This window comes from Prionailurus bengalensis, chromosome F2 (assembly GCF_016509475.1).
Source record: "Prionailurus bengalensis isolate Pbe53 chromosome F2, Fcat_Pben_1.1_paternal_pri, whole genome shotgun sequence".
Taxonomy (NCBI): Eukaryota; Metazoa; Chordata; class Mammalia; order Carnivora; family Felidae; genus Prionailurus; species Prionailurus bengalensis.
In genome coordinates this window covers 49,103,865-49,122,589 of record NC_057353.1, presented here as the reverse complement: position 1 = coordinate 49,122,589, position 18,725 = coordinate 49,103,865, and the positions used below count along the sequence as shown (strand labels likewise).

Below are 18,725 nucleotides of genomic sequence, written 5' to 3'. Positions count from 1 at the left end.
GCTAACCCGGAACTACTTATTCTAAATCCAGGGCCATCTAGTCCACCCAGGTAACTTGAAGCAGGGCTGCTTTCCTTCACACTTCCTTCTAGGAAATAGCCCGCTGAAGTCACAGTTCTAAATGCAGTGTGGTGTGCAGACACCCTTTCCCTTGGACCCCAGCGCGCTGGGGCTGGTAATAACCATCCAATCAGTAAATGTTCCCTGGGTGAAAGAGGCTCCAATGGTTGGGGTTGGCACTGTGAATCTCCTTCTACCACATCTTAGCCTGGCGACTCCTCACTTACTCATTTTTTAAAATGTTTTAAGCATGATACTGTTTTATTCCCCACTGCCAGGAGTGAAAGCAGGGTCCTGGGTTCCCTTTGCTTTACCCCATCCTTCGGATCTCACACTGGCTTTAAAAGGTTATGGTAAATATGGCTGTATAATGTATATTCTGGAAAGAAATTGTAACAGATGAAAAATAGTCCTGTCTTCTCTTCCAGTTTTTAAAGAAAAAAAAGCTTCCAAGTTATTAATCATGGGGCCACTGAGCGGAAAAATTCTACCACTTTCAGGGTCAGGATCACCAAAACTAATCACACAATACTCCATAATCTCTCACACAAAGAAAATTTTATTGCTGGAAAGACATACAATGTTTTTGTATACAAAGTTCAAAAATGTGGAAAAGTTAGTATTTACATTTTCCATACAGTACATGATAATCTTTTTATGCTTTAATAGAATGCTAAATAGAAAAAACCCAGAAGCATCAGAAAACCTTAAGGTATAACACTTAATTGAAAACAAATTAGGAAAAATATTTAAAATTTTAAAGTATGTAATATAACATACATTTTGTTTCTCAGGACTACATTTTTTCCCCCATTTGATTGGCACTAATATTGCTAAACACACTTTTAAATGTTCGGCAAAATCCTATGTAAGTGCAGAAATGACATCTACGTAATGTCTGAGAAAGATACTATATAAACTTTAGTATTCTAAAAGTTAAAAAAAAAAGTTAAAAAAAAGTATAAGCAACTGTAAATGGTCATAAATATACAATCTTGAGTGGGCATAAAATTTTTTTTTTTTAAGAAAATCAATTGCACTTGGCTTAAATTCTAAAAGAGTAACATTTCATCTAATCCTTTAGAACATGTTTAAAACTGTAGAAGGATCAGTGAGCAGCATAACATAATCAACGGTGGATGTCAAGCACCTTGTTTTAGAGGCACAGCAGATGTACGAAATTCCTAGAGCAAGACTCTATAAAATTCACACAGGGAAGATAAGGTGGGATAAGCGGACTTTGAAAGGCGAATTCCCATGACAACACCTTCTGGTGTGTCAAATATTTTTTATACTGTAAAAGAATACTATTTTTCAATTTTCTTAGAAACTCAGTGTAAAGGCTACCAAAGCAGTGTTAAAGTATCGAATAACATAAAAATATTTGAATAGCTGTTCCAGGATTTCTAAGAAAAGTTCAAATACATATAAACTTATTTTCAAATATATAAAAAAGATACAAAGATAAGTTTTAAATACTTCAGCAAAGAAATATCTTGATTTCATACCATAAAAGTAAAATAGCATATAGTACATCTTAAAATACGTTTAGCAAGAGGAGAATCTTCATAAATAGAAAAAGAAGATTCCTCTAACTCCCTCCTCCCACACAACTTAAAAAAATATTATTAACCTGCCCATTTCCGCTTTCTGGGTATATTGCCATCGTTAACCTCTGTGCGAAACAAATCCCCTAATTCTCGGAATCCATCGTTTCCAGTGTAACAGTAGGCAAGGCAGCTGTCAGTGCAAGAGAACAGAAGAGTGGTGTTGATAAGACAGCGTGCTGTCCGCTCCAGTGTCACATGAATCCACTTCTCAGCGATGGGATCGCCTGTTTTTCAAGTATCGGAGTGACCGCCAGCGGCCTGCTCTTTTCCACCTCCCGAAGCTGAGTGAACGAGCAGGGACGTGGAGCCTTTCAGGCTGCCTGGCTCCGAAGAACCTGGGACCTGCGAGCCGCTGCTCTGCACCGGGCCGGTCTCGGGGACATCACTTTTTGGAGTCACCCTAGGTAAAAAGACGAAAGCTGACACACACACAGACCAGAGCACAACTGTGATGCCAGATGTCCTTACAGCTGCTACCCACTTTCCACGAGTTTTATTCGCAACCAGGATCCACCTTGATCAGAGGACAGTTAACTACAACTCTGTGTGTGCACTCTAACACCTCAAAACATGTCTACTTCATTTTCAAATACAATTTTCGCCAACTTCAGAAACTGCATTAAGGACCACCCGGGCACGGGCCGGACATGGCGTATCGTGGGGAATACAACTCATAAGACAGGATCCTGCTCTCCGTTCAGCAATATCTTCCTCATTTCCCACCATGGGTGAGATGTTGTGTAATTCCAACACAAAGATGAACTGGACCTCAGCTCTGCCTTCGAGGAATTTACAAATCGAGTGGAGTTTTAAAGGCACATGTCTATTTCCAGCATGCAAAAGCTGTCACAGGAACACAAAGAAGGCACATTTGGTCTAGTTTGGGAGGGTGAGGTAAGAAACCTGGAGACCTAAAAGTACTTAGCTGTCAGCATTCTGGCTAATTTGATATTTACCTGTGTTTGGATCACCAGTGACCGTTTGGAAAAATTCATTAAAGATAATGTCAACGTGCTTTCATGTCCAGAAAATACAAAACCTTTTATAATCATCTTCACATAAAATGACAAATGCCTTTTAGTACTATCATACAGTACTAATTAAAACTTAATAGCCTGTATTTCAGAAGGATGGTAAACATTTACCTACATATACATGCGATCCTTAACAATTTACCACAGAAATGAACATTCCTACTTGAACAACATTCACGAAGGCTCTTTTCAAAGCTGAGAATTAAAGTATCAAACAGCACGTTTATAGGCCGAACCCAAACTTCCTTGGATGAAGTGTATGGACGCACCATCTTCTTTCCAGATGCGCTATGCTTTAATAAAAACATATATAATGCAGTATTCAAAACAGTCCTGATTGAAGATTGCAAAATCAAAGCTCACCTTCCTTCACTCCGCGTACTTTCGGATACACTGATCTTATCATTCCCGTGGCCTGCCCGGCCTTTCCCGTCAGCCTGTTCTCCACAGAGTTTGGAGCTGGATGCTGCTGGGGAGGCAGGATCCCCACAGTCCTGTTCTCTTGATCTGGGGGTGCTCGCTCCATCTGCTCTCACCTCCCTCACTGATGTTTCCGGGGAGGTTTGTATTTCTGTCAAAGTTTCTTGTCCTAAGTAATCGTGGTCCGTGATCGCTACTGCGGAAGTGCCGTGATTGGCCGTGGCACCTGTGCTCGTTCCCATGGATTTGGAAATGACCTTCAGCTTGTGTGAACTTGGTTTGTAGTGCTTCTTTTTGTGTTTAACTTTAGAATTGTGCTTTAAGAAGAACTCACACGACTCCTGTAGTACTCTTCGACTTTCACTGATTGGACTGAGAGAAACCAAGGAGAGGGTTGAGTTGGTAAGTGTTAAGTGTTACATAGTAGAAACCAAAAAGCGTATCCTATCTTGTGCCAAAAAACCTTAATCGGTCAGGTTAAGAATTCTAAATGATTTATACTTGTAAAATCTGGGATTATAAATACTAGGAGATAGAAGTAGATTGTCATGAAGTGAACTCTTTTGTGCATACATTGTTAGCTGCCTTTGTCAGCATAAATAGACTGGCAAGGAATTAGGCAAAATCAAAGGATGAGGGCCAGGAAACTTATAGCGGCATAAAGTAGGAGACTATCTGTGTATCACATATAAATACATCAAATATAAAAGTAAACCAGAGGAGAAAGGACGTAGAATATAATTAATGGTCATTGTTAAATTCAATGATTTGCTTTCTAACAATAAAGCTAGCAAGTTATAATGACGTGAGTGTGAGTATATAAATATAGGATAGATGTGTCATAACAGTGCAAAAAAATTAAGTCCAGTTAAATGCAATTTTCAGACTTCAAAACTTAGAAAAGATTGATAGTTCTGAAAATTTTACCACAAAAAAAGTTTATTAATCAAACCAACGGGGAACAGTTTAAAAAACTCTCTAGTACATTGTTGACAGGAGAGTGTACATTGTATATAACTAAAACGAATTCATAAATGTAAGTCTACTATCCTGTTATACTATGTAAGTTTAAAATTTTACCATCTTGAGGCAAATAAGTGACATTTTAAGGCAATACTGTGTATAATAAAATTTAAAAGTAGTAAATAATGATCATATATTTGAATCATACTTTATAGATTTCCTTACATATATTTGATCCCACTTAGCCTTTTATCACTGATTTTAAAAAATTACTTAAAATGCTGCACCCAAAATAATCCAGTGATAACAGTTATGATATTAAATATAAGCCAGGGAAAGAAAACGCACAGTTTACACATCTTTCATACTTCAACAGAATACTACAGGCCAAAGACTATTATAACGAGTGCCAAAATAAAGTAGAGCTCTCCACGAAAAAGATTTCTAAACTTGAAACAACAGTTAATATAATGAAACGCCAGTACGATGAGGACTTGAATAGTCCCTTGGTATTTGTTCTACTTAAAACAACAACAGATAATTCAATAGGTTCTTACTCTCTCTTGCGATTTCGTCTAAAAAACCCTGCCCACTCCGTGCATGTCTTTTTGCTTCCAACCCAGAAGACTGCAGAGATGCCAACAATTAATGTCATCAGATATTTTATCATAAATAAAGCCAATTCTGGTCGAGTTTCTGTTTTGGCCTACAAAAAAAGTGAATAATAAAAATGTCAGTGATTCATTCAGAGTGGAGAGCAGTGTATATAGTCAATGTAAAACTTGAACAAAATATAAATCTTCGGTCTGTTTTAGTATAGAATATTTGACATAGCATAATATAATGAATAGTGCTACTTTAAGTATAATACATTCTTCACTGAAGTTCTGAATATAGAACTTTCATCTGGGTATCAAAATATATAGCTAGAAAGGAAAAAAACACCTAAATATATTTAGGAAGAATATCCGAAATCTTGGTTTGATTTCCCAGCATTTTCCACCTCTAACTATAGCAGCCTCTTGTAATTGTCAAAATATGTGGCTTTAAGTATTTATCTACTTTCTTTTATTATAGTGTACCAAAAAATTATACTTAAACCATTGGAACAACATACTATTATAGAGTATGCATTGTTGATGTTTGTTATAAAAATTTGGTTGGTTGGAGTGAAATAAGTATCCATATAATACAGTAAAATAAGTTCTGTTTTTGTAAGCGTAAACTAAACAAAAAATGATACGATAATATGATCAAATTAAATATACCCAAATAAGGTTCCCACCACTGAAGAATGAAAACAACTCCCAAATCAGAAGTTATTTCTCCTTTTTTCCCTGTGACAGACTCGGTCTTCTGTTTCTGTTCCTCATTATTATTAATCTGCCTTTGCAACCAAATTTACTTTTTAGAAGAGTAGCTAGAGGAGGCACTTTACTACTGTAAACAAAGCCTAAACTTGAGGAAAGAACTCTTGAGACACTGACCCCAGTTTCAACTGATGCACAGGGAATCATCCCCTCTGTCTACTGGATTTTCTTATCTGAAATCTAATGTCATGTTCATGATTAGTTCGAGTGTATTTCCAGGGAACATTCTCTATGTTAAAATTAAACAGTGAACTAATACAAATGCTCTCTTACCTGATAAGGACACGGGATGTGGTACTGACGACAGTGGTCAGAGACCCAAGTTATCTCCCAGGTCATCCTGTTCACTTGCTCATAGACATAACATCCGAGAAGTGTCACTAATGGTACAAGATAGAGGCCACTAAAGACTCCAATTCGAATCATAAATTTCTTTAGTTTCTCTTGGTTCCGGCCATCATGTTGTATAACTTGTCGAACATGATTTAAGGAAATAATGCCAGCTAAAAGAAGAGACAGCCCAACAAACACACAAAAGCACAATGGCAAGAGCACAAAGTAGCGAGAAGCATCCAGGTCATATAGGCCGACAAAGCAAACGCCACTAATGTTGTCTCCTTCAACTTTGTTCATAGCAAGAAGCATAACAGTCAGAAAACCTGGTATTCCCCATGCAACAGCATGAAACCACACCGCTTTTTGTTCAATGGCTTCACAACTCCATTTCCTTCCTGCAGCTAAGAACCAAGTAATGGTAAGTATCACCCACCACACGGTGCCAGCCATTGTGAAAAAATACAAAAACATAAAGAGAACAGTGCAAGCCTTATTCTGAGATCCTAGAACTACTGTGTCACCGAGTTCTAGCTTCTCATCTGCCTTATTGCAAGCTGTGCGATTGCCTAGCAAGAATCCTATAAAGTACATCAGAGAGACAATGCTGTAACAGACAGAGTAATAGATAATTGGTCTCTCTGGGTATCTGAATCTTTTAACATCAATTAAGAAAGTAAGGAATGTGAACAGGGTTGCACAAAGACAAAATATTGAAACTATTCCGATAAAACTTTTTGCGAACTCTAGCTCATCGCTTTTAAAATACATGTTAGGGCATGGAGGTGCACACTGGTCAATTCCCAGAAACTTATAGCCTTGTCCCCCAGAAGTCTTAAGATGCCTGGGACACCAAAATCCAATGTCTCTTTGGACTTGCTCTGTTTTCTTCTGAGGACCAAGAAACTGTGTGTGTGGATCAAAAGTTACAGGAACAGTCTCATCACAGTATTGCAATCTGTAAAAATTATAAAAATCAAATATATAGAGTCAACATTTTGACCGATTCACTATTTTAATGTATGCTTTCCAACTATAAAATATTTCCTCATGCATTCATAATTGATGGGAAGACACACAACCTGAACAGATCATAGGTTAGAGCTTTGAAGTTAACTAAAAACTTGTGGTTGTTAGTGAGGCCCCAGTGCACTCACATATACTTAATACAAGGCATGTGAACATTAAAATTCCCTTACTCAAAAAACAATTTTTATTTTTTAAACTTTATTTTAAAGGAAGCTCTACACCCAAGGTTGGGCATGAACTCACAACCTGAGATCAAGAGCTGCATACTCCACCAACTGAGCCAGGCAGGTGCCTCTAACTAGTAATTTTTAAGTAATTTCTGTTTCTAAGACTAAATATTTAAGAAAGCATTTATCCTAAAAACAAGGAATTTATCTTAATTAGCAGCCTCAAGACAGAAAAGTGCTGGGGCACCTGGGTAGCTCAGTCGGTTAAGTGTCCAACTCTGGATGTTGGCTCAGGACATGATGTGACGATTTGTGAGTTTGAGCCCATGTTAGGTTCTGCACCGACAGCATGGAGCCTGCTTGGGGTTCTCTCTCCCCCTCTCTTTCCGCCCCTTTCCTGCTTGTGCGTACTCTCTTTCTCAAATAACCTTAAAAAAAAAAAAAGTGCTGGCTTGTCTGTGTACGGCATTTGGAGTATAAGTCTTGGGGAAAGTCACTTTTTTTTAGTGCCTACAGGTAAAGTAGATCAGCCATGGAACTAAGGGGATAGCAGCTAAAACTGGCTGAAACGAGCTCCTTCTGTTTCCAGGACTGACAGGGTGGAGTTCTCTCACATCACTGTTTTCAGTTTGGCTGTTTTTGTTTTTGTTTTTTTAATGTTTGTTTATTTTTGAGAGAGAGACAGAGTGCAAGTGGGGTACAGGCAGAGAGACAGAGGGAGACACAGAATCTGAAGCAGGCTCTAGGCTCTGAGCTGTCAGCACATAGCCTGATGTGGGGCTTGCTTAACCAGCTGAGCCACCCAGGCACCTGGCTTTTTTTTAATTGAAGTATAGCTGACATACAATATTATGAGTTGCAGATGTATAACCCATTGATTCGACATTTGTATCCATTGAGAAATGGTCACCACAATAAGTCTAGTTACCATCTGTCACCTTATAAAGTTAACACAATGTTACTATATTCCCCATGCTGTACATTCTATCCCCATGACATGTTTATTTTCTAACTGGACGTTTGTACTCCTTGCCTCCCTTGTTTATGGGCAGACCAGAGTGATACACAGGTATATTTCTATTTTGTGTAACACTTTATCACTCAGTAGAGTATCTACACACCAGTATTAATTGGGAGGATCTATATGGTTTAAAAATGAGTGGGAGTTTTTAACAAGGAAACAATTTATGTATTTTATTTTACTTTACTTTTTAAAAGATTTTAAGTAATCTCTATACCCAACGTGGGGCTTGAATTCACAACCCCAAGATCAAGAGTTGCGCACTCCACTGGCTGAGCCAGTGTTAAACAAGAAAACATTTAAAATACTCTTTAGATAAAAGTAGAAAATAATATGTATGCCCATAAAAAGAACACATAAATCTACCAGCATTTCAAAACTTATTATGTCAATTTTGCTTTATATCTTTTAAAATAAAACAATATAACATTAGAGATCGGGTGGGACCCCTTTCTGGTCCTATTCTTTCTTCCCAGAAATACTCATCACCACAAGTTCAGTTTTCATTCTCTTTATGAATTAAAAAAAATTTTTTACTATGTTATTTTCTAGCCATAATGTTACATAGTATTATTTGGCAGGTTTGAATTTTATATAAATGATATCATGCTGTAAATATCCTACCTTAGCATCCTTTTTTTACTGAACACTAATTTTTAGATTTATCTGTGTTTACAGATATGGATCAACCATTAATTTTGTCAACTGTATCGTAGTTTAATGTGTACGTATGCCACAGTTTACATTTATTACACATTCTTCTACAATGGACTTTCATTTTTTCCATTTTTTAAAAAATTAGGAATAATGTGGTAATCAATATTCTTGTGTATGATTCCTTGTTTCTGTAAACGTTTCTATAGAAGGGGACCACCTACAGTGTAAGGTATGAACATCCTCAACTTTGTATTATCAAGTGTTCTTAAAAACAATTATGCATCTACTGGAAGTATATGACTTCCACAAAGGTTCTATACTTTATTCTACAGATAAAGAAACAAAAATGTAGACACAGCTGCCTCCCCAGCTTTATAATGCCAAGTCTCATTGTATCCATAGAATATTTCAAATTAATGATCCCCCAATGTCTACAGAATAAGAGACCAAAGTAATTAATGAAGGTCAATGAGTAAAAAGGTCACTGAATTGATAATAAGTTCATTCCCTCCCAGTTGGGGTCAAAGGCACCATTACATGTTCTCATACAACTGTGTACTTCTCTATTGTATCTAGCATGGTTATAATTTTATACTTAATACTGTAATTATTTGATTATCTGTTCCTTCCACCCCAAAGTTCCCACTGTCCGTTTTTGCTCACCATTGTGTCCAAAACACTTATCACCCATTAAGTGTGCAATATACATTTTTGAAATAAATAATGAAAGCCTGTCACAAACAAACACCAACATTAAAATATCATTGGAAGCTTTCAGTTGAAAACATGACTTACCTGTCACATTCAAGTTCTTCAGGCCATCGGATACCAAAAGTGTCAATTAACTTTTTGCAATCAGAATATACTTTCTCACAAGATTTACGACAAGGCGGAACCACACGAATTTGTTCTGTACAGGTTGGTACAAAAGCTTTGCAAAGGAAAGTTTCAACATTTGGTGAACATTCCAAATTTGCAAGAGGAAGAAAAAGCTATTAAGGAAAACAACAAGATAAGGTTAGAAAACATTTTAAGAGCCAGTGAATGGAATTCATTTACTATTTAAAGTATATACCTTTTCACTTATACTCCAAAAGAATCTTTGCCTCACTCTCAATACAGTACAACTTTTTTCACTTTTATTTATTTAAAGTAATCTTTGTGCCCAATATGGGGTTCCAATTCACGACCCGAGATAAAGAGTGAACCAACTGAACTAGCCAGGCACCCCTCAATATAATCAAATTTTAAGGAGATAATTTCAAGTTAGTCTGTTAGACTTATGAATCCTTCATATACAATGGAATATTACTTTATTCAATTATACATTTTTCAGGAAGACATGCTAAGTCAAAACAAATCAAAAGCATGAGTTGATTGCTACGTGAAATAAACTACAATATTCAATTTATAAGCATATGCTGAATATCCGAACACTGTACTGAGCACTCTAGAAAATGAAGGAATGTTTGGGGCGGAGCATGAAAAAGGCATGAGGATCACTAGAGTGTGCACATGCAGGGCAAGAAGCTCAGTGTGGCTAGAACATAAGGTCAAAACAGTGGCATTAAGTGTAGAGAGTGAGGTTGGAGAGGTACACTGGGCCTGATCCTGGAAAGCACAAATAGCCTGCTAAATTGCCTGGATTTTCAAATCCAGGAATGAAATCGTATCGGAGAGTTTTAAGCAGGGAGTATCTCTAGAGTCTGATAGCTGAGTTGGAATGCTAGTTCCTCACTTACTGGCTGTGTAACTTTGTCAAATTATGTAACTTTTCTGTGTCTTAGTTTCTTCACCTGTAAAATGGCAATAATAATAGTACCTGTCACGTAAGATTGTTATGAGTACTGAGTTAATAAAGCATTTCGAACAGTGTCTGGCATATAGTGAGCACTCAATAAACATTAGTTACTGTGAAGATTACACTTTATAAGAATGCAGATGGGTTCTGGATAAACCTGCACATTAACCACATTATGTTTGCCTCCTTTCTCTCCTCATGGTTCCTCACTAAAATTATAATGAAGAATAAAAGGTTCTAACCCATTAGTACATGAACAGGAGAGACTACACTAGCAGATCTGACTTTTCCAAAGAATAAAAGCAAAACAAAAAAGAAAGCCCCAACCTTCCAAGACAGAAAGCTATTATAGGAGTGAAAAGTGATTTAATGGGATTCGGGGTGGACTACAAAATAGGAGTGGAGGGATTCAGATGACAATGAGTGGATGTGCCCTGAAGATTCTGAGAGTCTCAGTTCTTTGAAGTAGCAAGTAGCACAAAAGGCCAATATCGTAGGACTGTTTACTAATCAATTTCTCTCCATGCCATCCCAACTCCAACCCCTACCCCAGAAGCCAGATGACTACTGCATTCTACCAGGAGAAATGGAGCTAGAGATGTTCTAACTTGGGGTTTCAGACACAGAGCCGGGCAGGGATATGGCACAAGGTGACAAGAGGGGGACTGAATAACTATCTACAGAAACATGGAGCCGTCATCTTGTTCCTGTTCTGTTCAGGCACATACCCATCATCCCCATTCTTTGAAAAAACTCAACAATTTTGAAGAGCTCTACAAAATAACAAGAAGCCAGTCAACTTTGAGCTCACCCTACTATGAAGCCCACCATTCATGCACACGGACCTTTTTAGTGTCCCACACACGTACAACTGGGCAGCCAAGGATCATCAGGCAATTGAAGAAAGCCTCCCGTATCAAAAACAGACCAAAACAAGCAAGCAGATCATTGAATATTTGGAGGAAAGAGAGATTATGCAGGGAACAAAGGAAAATAAATTACAAAACAAAAACCTAAGTATCTTAACTGAGAAGTTATTGCATCCATTTAAAAAGAATAGCATGCTATGGAAAATTAAAATAAGACAGCTCAAATAAAAAAACTCTACAGAAGGACTAGAAGTTAAGCTGAGGGAAGAGATGGACAATCGGAGAGAAAATCCTCCCAATCAGAGGATCGGTCCAAGTGTCCAACACATTACCACAGGAGTTCTAGAAAGAACAACAGGGAAAGGGGGAGTGTAGATGATAATCAAATGAAGAATATGAGACCATTTCTCAGAACAGAAGGGTACTAGCTCCCAAACTGAAAAAGCTGGCATCACACTGCAATCTCACTACTAAAACATTTCTGGACCAAAACTTCAGTCAATTAACTTTCTTTTACAGAGATCTCTCTCACATTCTCCTCTCTTTCAACATCCCAATTCCAAACCTATGCTTCAGTGATTATCCCATCACACAAATTTGTTCTATTATTTCCCACCATAAACACAACACAACAAAACAATATCTTTCCTTGACTCCACATCCCAATCCCCATCCACTCATTATTCCATTTTTCTGTTCTCCTTTATAGAAAAACTCCTCAAAATAGTTGTCTTTACTTTCTCCAATTCTGCTCTTCCCATTCCCTCTTGAGCCCTCTCTCCAACCATCCTCATGCTTCAGTGAAACTGCTTGTCATGGCCACCAATAAACTCCATGTTGTCAAATCCAATAGTCAATTCTGAGTCCTCATCCTACTCAGCTCTCAAGAGAGTTTTACATAGTGGATCCTGCCCTCCTCCTGAGATACTTTTCTCAACTGGCTTCTAGAATACGAATTCTCCTGGATTCCTACCTATTTATTGCTGTTCTTTTTCTGATCTTCCATTTCCCAATTCTAAATACTGAAGTGCTCCAGAGCTCAATCCTCAGACCTCTATCTTATCTATACTCACTCCTCAGGGGAAACTCATCCTGAACCATGGTGTTCATTACCAACTATGCATGAAGGACTGCCACAGTTATCTCCAGAGCCATCTCTCCTGTGAACCCTTGAGTTGATGGCCATCTGCCTCCTGGAGAATTTCACTCAGCTGTCAATCCGCATCTCAAACCCACCATGTCCAAAATATAACTCAACCCTAAACAATCCCTCACCTCAGTCTTCCCTGCCTCAGTAAGGTGGTGCCACCATTCACCAAGTTGCTCTGGCCAAGGATCTAAAGATTCATCCTTTACTCCTCTCTTTCTCTCACCCCATATGCAATCCAGCAGCAAATCCTATTGGTTCTCCCTACAAGATCTATTTCAAATCTGACCATTTCTCACTATTACTAAGTTACTATGTCTAAACCACTATATCTTGCACCTAAGCTACTGAAATATTTTCCTAATAGTCTCACTACTTAACATTCTTACAAATCTCACAGTTAATTTCCATTCAGATCCACACTCCAACCCATGTGATTTTTTTTTTTTTTTTTTAAATTTTTTTTCAATGTTTATTTATTTTTGGGACAGAGAGAGACAGAGCATGAACGGGGGAGGGGCAGAGAGAGAGGGAGACACAGAATCGGAAACAGGCTCCAGGCTCTGAGCCATCAGCCCAGAGCCTGACGCGGGGCTCGAACTCCCGGACCGCGAGATCGTGACCTGGCTGAAGTCGGACGCTTAACCGACTGCGCCACCCAGGCGCCCCCCATGTGATTTTTTAAAATGTAAGTTTGTCCTTGTTCAAAAGACTCTATCAGAATAAATTCGAGAATCTTTATCAAGTCCTGTGAGGCCTTAAATTTCACGGGACACTGTGGAGGAAGAGTCTTCTAGGTGAAGAGAAGAGCAAATATAAATTTGTAGCCTGACTCCTGGCTACAAATCCACCTTCCTACCATTCTTTTCCTCATTTCCTACCACTCTTTCTCTTATTCACTCCATTGTCACCAAATTGGCCTTTTGCTTCTCATCATTCCATGTACACTTATGCTTAAGAATCTTTATATTTGCTGTTCCCCTCACATAGAGCACTCTTCCTCCACAAAGTCCCATGACTCGTGTCCTCATTTGATTTTCTGCATAACTGTCACCTCAGAGCACCATTCTCTGCCCACCCTTTGTAAAAAATGATCCTGCCATTCTCTGTTCCATTATTGTTTTGTATTTCCTTATAGTCCTTTTCACTATCTGACATTTCATTAAATATTAGTTTATTTCTTAATTTCTGCCTTCACCACTAGAATGTAAATTTCATGAAGGGAAGGGATTTTGTCTATTTTTTTTCACGGCTATATCCCTCATGCTTAGAACAGTGTGTGTGTATGTGTGTGTGTGTGTGTAATTATTTCTCTATCAATATTTGTTAAATCAATCAGAGCAATGAATGAACAAGGCATGTCAATAAAAAATTTCAGAGCATCAAGATAAAGCAATCATAAAAGCTTCTAGATAGAAGAGAACAGGCCACATAAAAAAGAATTTAATTCTGAGTATCTAATAATTCAGATACTAGGAGACAGTTCAAAAATAATTTTAATATTCTGAAACAATATTATTTAACCTAGAATTCTATACCCAATGGAACATTTAGGTGAGAGTAAAATAATGACCTTTTTGGCCCTCTAAGAAATAAAAAAATGTTAACTTTCAAGTATCCCCTTTTAGGAAACAACTAGAGGATGTACTATTCCTAAAACCAATGGATGGAATATAAACCAGAAAGGAAAATGACATAGGACTCAAGAATTAGTTGATCCAACATTGGAGAATGGCAAGAGGAAGCCTTAGCATGATAGCTATGATTCTAGTTCAGAAAGCAGTCGGGGCATATTGATGGACAGCCAGCTGAAGGAGGAATGTCTCCAAAGGAATAGGAATGGGGTACTGGAAATGATGGGTTATGTGATATACTGAGCATCTGAAAAAAATTGCTGTTAGATGTCTAAAAGTCTGTTGGGACATCTGAAAAAAATTAGCTACAGGTACATAGAAAACAAAGCAAATGGGGAAAAATGCATTTGCTGCATTAACCAAGAGGGAAGATATTAAAGAAATAGATGCAATCAAAGCATCTGACTCAGTAAGGTACAATATTTAATGTTCCTAGTAATGCTAGAACTGATGATTGATTTAACCAAAAATTGTATTATAGAAGGTAGGGAGGATAAGTAAAAATGGTAGAGTAAGAGAAATATATTACCAACTACCATATAGGAAAGAATAAACAGATACTGCCTGAAGTTCTAAAGGGATGAATCAATAAGTAACAGACGAAGAGGGGCACATGTGCGGCTCAGTCAGTTGAACATCCGACTCTTGATTTCAGCTCAGGTCATGATCTCCCTATTTGTGAGATCAAGCCCCACATCTGTCAGCAAAGAGACTGCATGGGATTCTCCCTCTCTCTCTGCCCCTCCCCCACACATTCTCACACATTCTCTCTCAAAATAAATAAACTTTAAAAAATAACAGACTAAGCATATTAGAACATGGCTTGTGTATAAGAAAAGTTCCTGAAAGACCTCAAATTAGCTGTCTTTGGGGAGGAGGATTGTGATGAGGATAGAAAAGAGTGGGCAGGAACCGCAGTTTTTCTGTTAAAAAGCCTTTAACACTGAGGGTTTTCTTCTAGCTTTATTTAGGTATATTGATATATGATAAATTGAACATGTATAAAGTGTGTGCTTTGACAGGTTTTGAAAGCATTATCACAATCAAGGAAATATCCATCACCACAAAAAGTTTCCTCTTGCCTCTTTGTAACCCCTCTCCCCTCTCCTATCTCCCCTCTCACCCCCTACCCCCACACTAAGCCAATAACATCCCCTAGCAACCACTGATAATGCTTTCTGTCATTATAAAGCGGCATTTTCTAGAATTTTATATAAATAGAATCATACAGCATATATTTTTTTTGGTCTGGCTTCTTTCACTTGGCATCATTATTTTGAGATTCATCCATGTTGTTCCGTGTACCAATAGTTCATTCTTTTTAATTGCTAAGTAGTATTCCATTGTGTAGGTACATCATAATTTGTTTATCCATTCATTTGCATGGACAGTTTGAAGTGCCCATGGGACATGTGAGTGTGGATATCTACTAGTAGGCAGTTAAATAAATAGAGTTTGCAGGTAAGAGACTTTAGGTAAAGGATGTAGATTTGAAGTCATCATTATAAAAATGGTAATTGAAATATGTGAATGAAATTACCCAAAGAGAACATGTAGAGTAAGAGAAGATGAAAATTTGGATTTAAGAGAAATGCACTGAACTTATATAATAACATTCTCTTCTCCAAATGCCATTTAAATGGGAAAAAAGGGTTAAGGACAAAACAGAAAATCTATAACTTAACTGTACAAAAACAGGGAAAGGTCTATCAATGAACTATAGACATTTGGAGACATTTCTGAAAGATAGAAAGGAATGGAGGTGAGTATCTGGGAAGATGGTGGAGCAGGAGCACCCTAAGCTCACCTCGGCCCACAGATAATGCTCGTATCAGTGTAAATGACCCAGAAAACAACCCAAAGACTGGCACAACAGAACTCCACAATGAAAGGAAGAGAAGAGGCCACACTGAAGAGGGTAGGACAGGCAGAGACATGGTCAGAGCTAACCAAACCCCGGTGGTCCCTGGGAAGGAGGGAGCCATGGGCATGGAGAGGGGAGAGAGACTATCACACAGGGGAACCTGCATGGGGAATATGAATCCCCATAACATTTGGCTTTGAAAACTAGAGGTGCTGAATTTCACGAGTTCTCACAATCCGTGGGACTTAAAGTCTGGAATTTAAAAAATCAGCAGGCTGGGTTCTGGAAGAGCCAGCTGAGTCCCCACCCTTAAAAAGACAGCACTACGAATAGTCTGTGGAGATACAACATAGATGCAGCAGCCTGCGGCACACAGGAGGGCTATTTACTGATTTCAAAGTGGGTCCTCAAGGGGTAGAGATCACTGGGAGACTCCCCCAAGAACAAAGGGGCTGGAAAACACCATTTCCCTTTCCTGCCCCCCAGCATAAACACATGGCCCACCTTCAGGAACCAGCCCGATGCCTGATACACACTACCTAACTTGCTTGCACCGCCACCTGCCTGCTTAGGGGATCTGCCTCTTCCAGCCGCACCTGCCTCAGTCCCAGCACTGGAGGTCCCCTTCCCCAGAAGACTGGTGGCACTTTGCCAACACCTATCTCCCAACCCCACACTTTGTAAAGCTTTGATCCGCCGGTGGTGGTGGGCCCCACCAAAGAGCAGAACAAAACCGTGGGCCCTACCCCAGTGGTCACACCAGCTGCACCCTGCGTTGGCAGCAGGTACCCTCTGCCGGCATAAACCCTGTAAACAACGTGGGCCCTGCCCCCTCCAATAGCTCTTTTTTGCAGCCTATTCAAACTGGAGCCACAAGCCTGGCAGTGTGTAAGCACCACTCCAAAGTGACTCCTGCCCTTGGGTGAGGGCAAGATAACCAAACACACCAGGCAGAAAGTCCCAAGAGTGGGCTGGAGGCAGACAGTTGGTCTGACTGCAGTCCCCACCAACCAATAAAAGCCTCTCTGGGGACAACACAGGGAAAGCATCCTTCAGTTTGGTGCTACTGCATCTTGGACAAACACCTGGTCTGACTAAACTCAAGCTCACGGTGGCCCTAGACTGGCCCACTAACAACACAGGGACCAAACACTGCCCACAACAGGCAAAGAGAGCCACCGCAGAAGACTGGACTAAAGGCAAAAGTGCCCAACATACGACAGCAGGGTGCACACAACACACCTAGAAGATACCCCTGAAGCACCAGATTCCGGTGAATGGGGGACACTGCACTGCAGGGCACCATAGGACCTCTTCTTCATAAGGCCGTTACTTTCAAGACCAGAAGAGGTAGCTGACTTTCCTAACACACAGAAACAGACACAGAAAGTTAGACAGAATGAAGAGAGAGGAATATGTACCAAATAAAAGAAGAGAACAAAACCACAGCAAGAGACCTAGATGTGACAGAGATGAGTAATATGTCTGCTAGAGAATTTAAAGTAATGATCATAAAGACACTCACTGGATTTGAGTAAAGAGTGGAGAACATCAGTGAGACTCTTAACAAAGAGATAAAAAAAAAGAACCAAAGATGAAGAACACAGTAAATAAAATTAAAAATACACTAGATGGGGGCGCCTGGGTGGCGCAGTCGGTTAAGCGTCCGACTTCAGCCAGGTCACGATCTCGCGGTCCGTGAGTTCGAGCCCCGCATCAGGCTCTGGGCTGATGGCTCGGAGCCTGGAGCCTGTTTCTGATTCTGTGTCTCCCTCTCTCTCTGCCCCTCCCCTGTTCATGCTCTGTCTCTCTCTGTCCCCAAAATAAATAAATGTTGAAAAAAAAAATTTAAAAAAAAAATACACTAGATGGAATAAATAGCAGGCTAGAGGAAGCAGAAAAATGAATTAGCAACGTGTTGGACAGATTAATGAAAGGTAACCAAGCTGAGCAGGTGAGAGGAAAAAAAATCATACAAAATGATAACACATTTAGGGAACTCAGCAACTTCATCAAGCATATTAACATTCTCATTATAGGGATCCCAGAAAAGAAGAGAAAAAAAGGGGGCAGAAAATTTATTTGAAGAAATAACAGCTGAAAACTTCCCTAATCTGGGCGAAAAAAACAGATATCCAGATACAGGAAGCACAGAGATTTCACAATGAAGCTACTCTAGGAGCTCCACACCAAAACACATAGTAATTAAAATGGCAAAAAGTAGTGGTAAAGAGAAAAATTTAAAAGCATCAAGAGAAAAGAACACAGTTACATACAAGGGGAAACCCCATAAGGCTATCAGCAGACTTTTCAGTGGAAACTTTGCAGGGCAGAAGACAGTGACATGATATATTCAAAGTACTGAAAGAAAAAAAAAATCTGTAACCAAGAATAATCTATCCAGCAAGTCTATCATTCAGAATAGAAGGAGAGATAGTTTCCCAGACAACAAAAGTGAAGGGAGTTCATGACCATTACACAATAAGAAATAGTAAAGGGGACTCTGTGAGTGGAAAAGAAAGGCCATATGTAAGAGTAAGAAAAGTAAGGGGCACCTGGGTGGCTCAGTCAGGTGAGTGTCCAACTTTGGCTCAGGTCATGATCTCACAGTCTGTGAGTTCAAGCCCTGCGTTGGGCTCTGTGCTGACAGCTCAGAGCGTGGAGCCTGCTTCATATTCTCTGTCTCCACCCCCCCCCCCTTCCCCTGCTCGCTCACTTGCTCTCTCAAAAATAAAAACATTAAAAA

The 18,725-nt window shown here is 39.1% G+C and overlaps 1 protein-coding gene across 1 annotated transcript in view; it reads right to left on the bottom strand.

Moving 5' to 3' along the window:
* Positions 1-601: 601 nt before the first annotated feature.
* FZD6 (frizzled class receptor 6) overlaps positions 602-18,725 on the bottom strand; it is a 43,889-nt gene continuing 25,765 nt past the window's right edge. The window contains exons 3-7 of the mRNA XM_043601521.1: positions 9,460-9,656; positions 5,731-6,748; positions 4,645-4,793; positions 3,068-3,496; positions 602-2,070 (exon numbers count right to left, since the gene is read on the bottom strand). Of these exons, the coding sequence (XP_043457456.1) occupies positions 1,902-2,070; positions 3,068-3,496; positions 4,645-4,793; positions 5,731-6,748; positions 9,460-9,656 (1,962 nt within the window). The 3' untranslated portion in view covers positions 602-1,901. The remainder of the gene's footprint in view (positions 2,071-3,067; positions 3,497-4,644; positions 4,794-5,730; positions 6,749-9,459; positions 9,657-18,725) is intronic.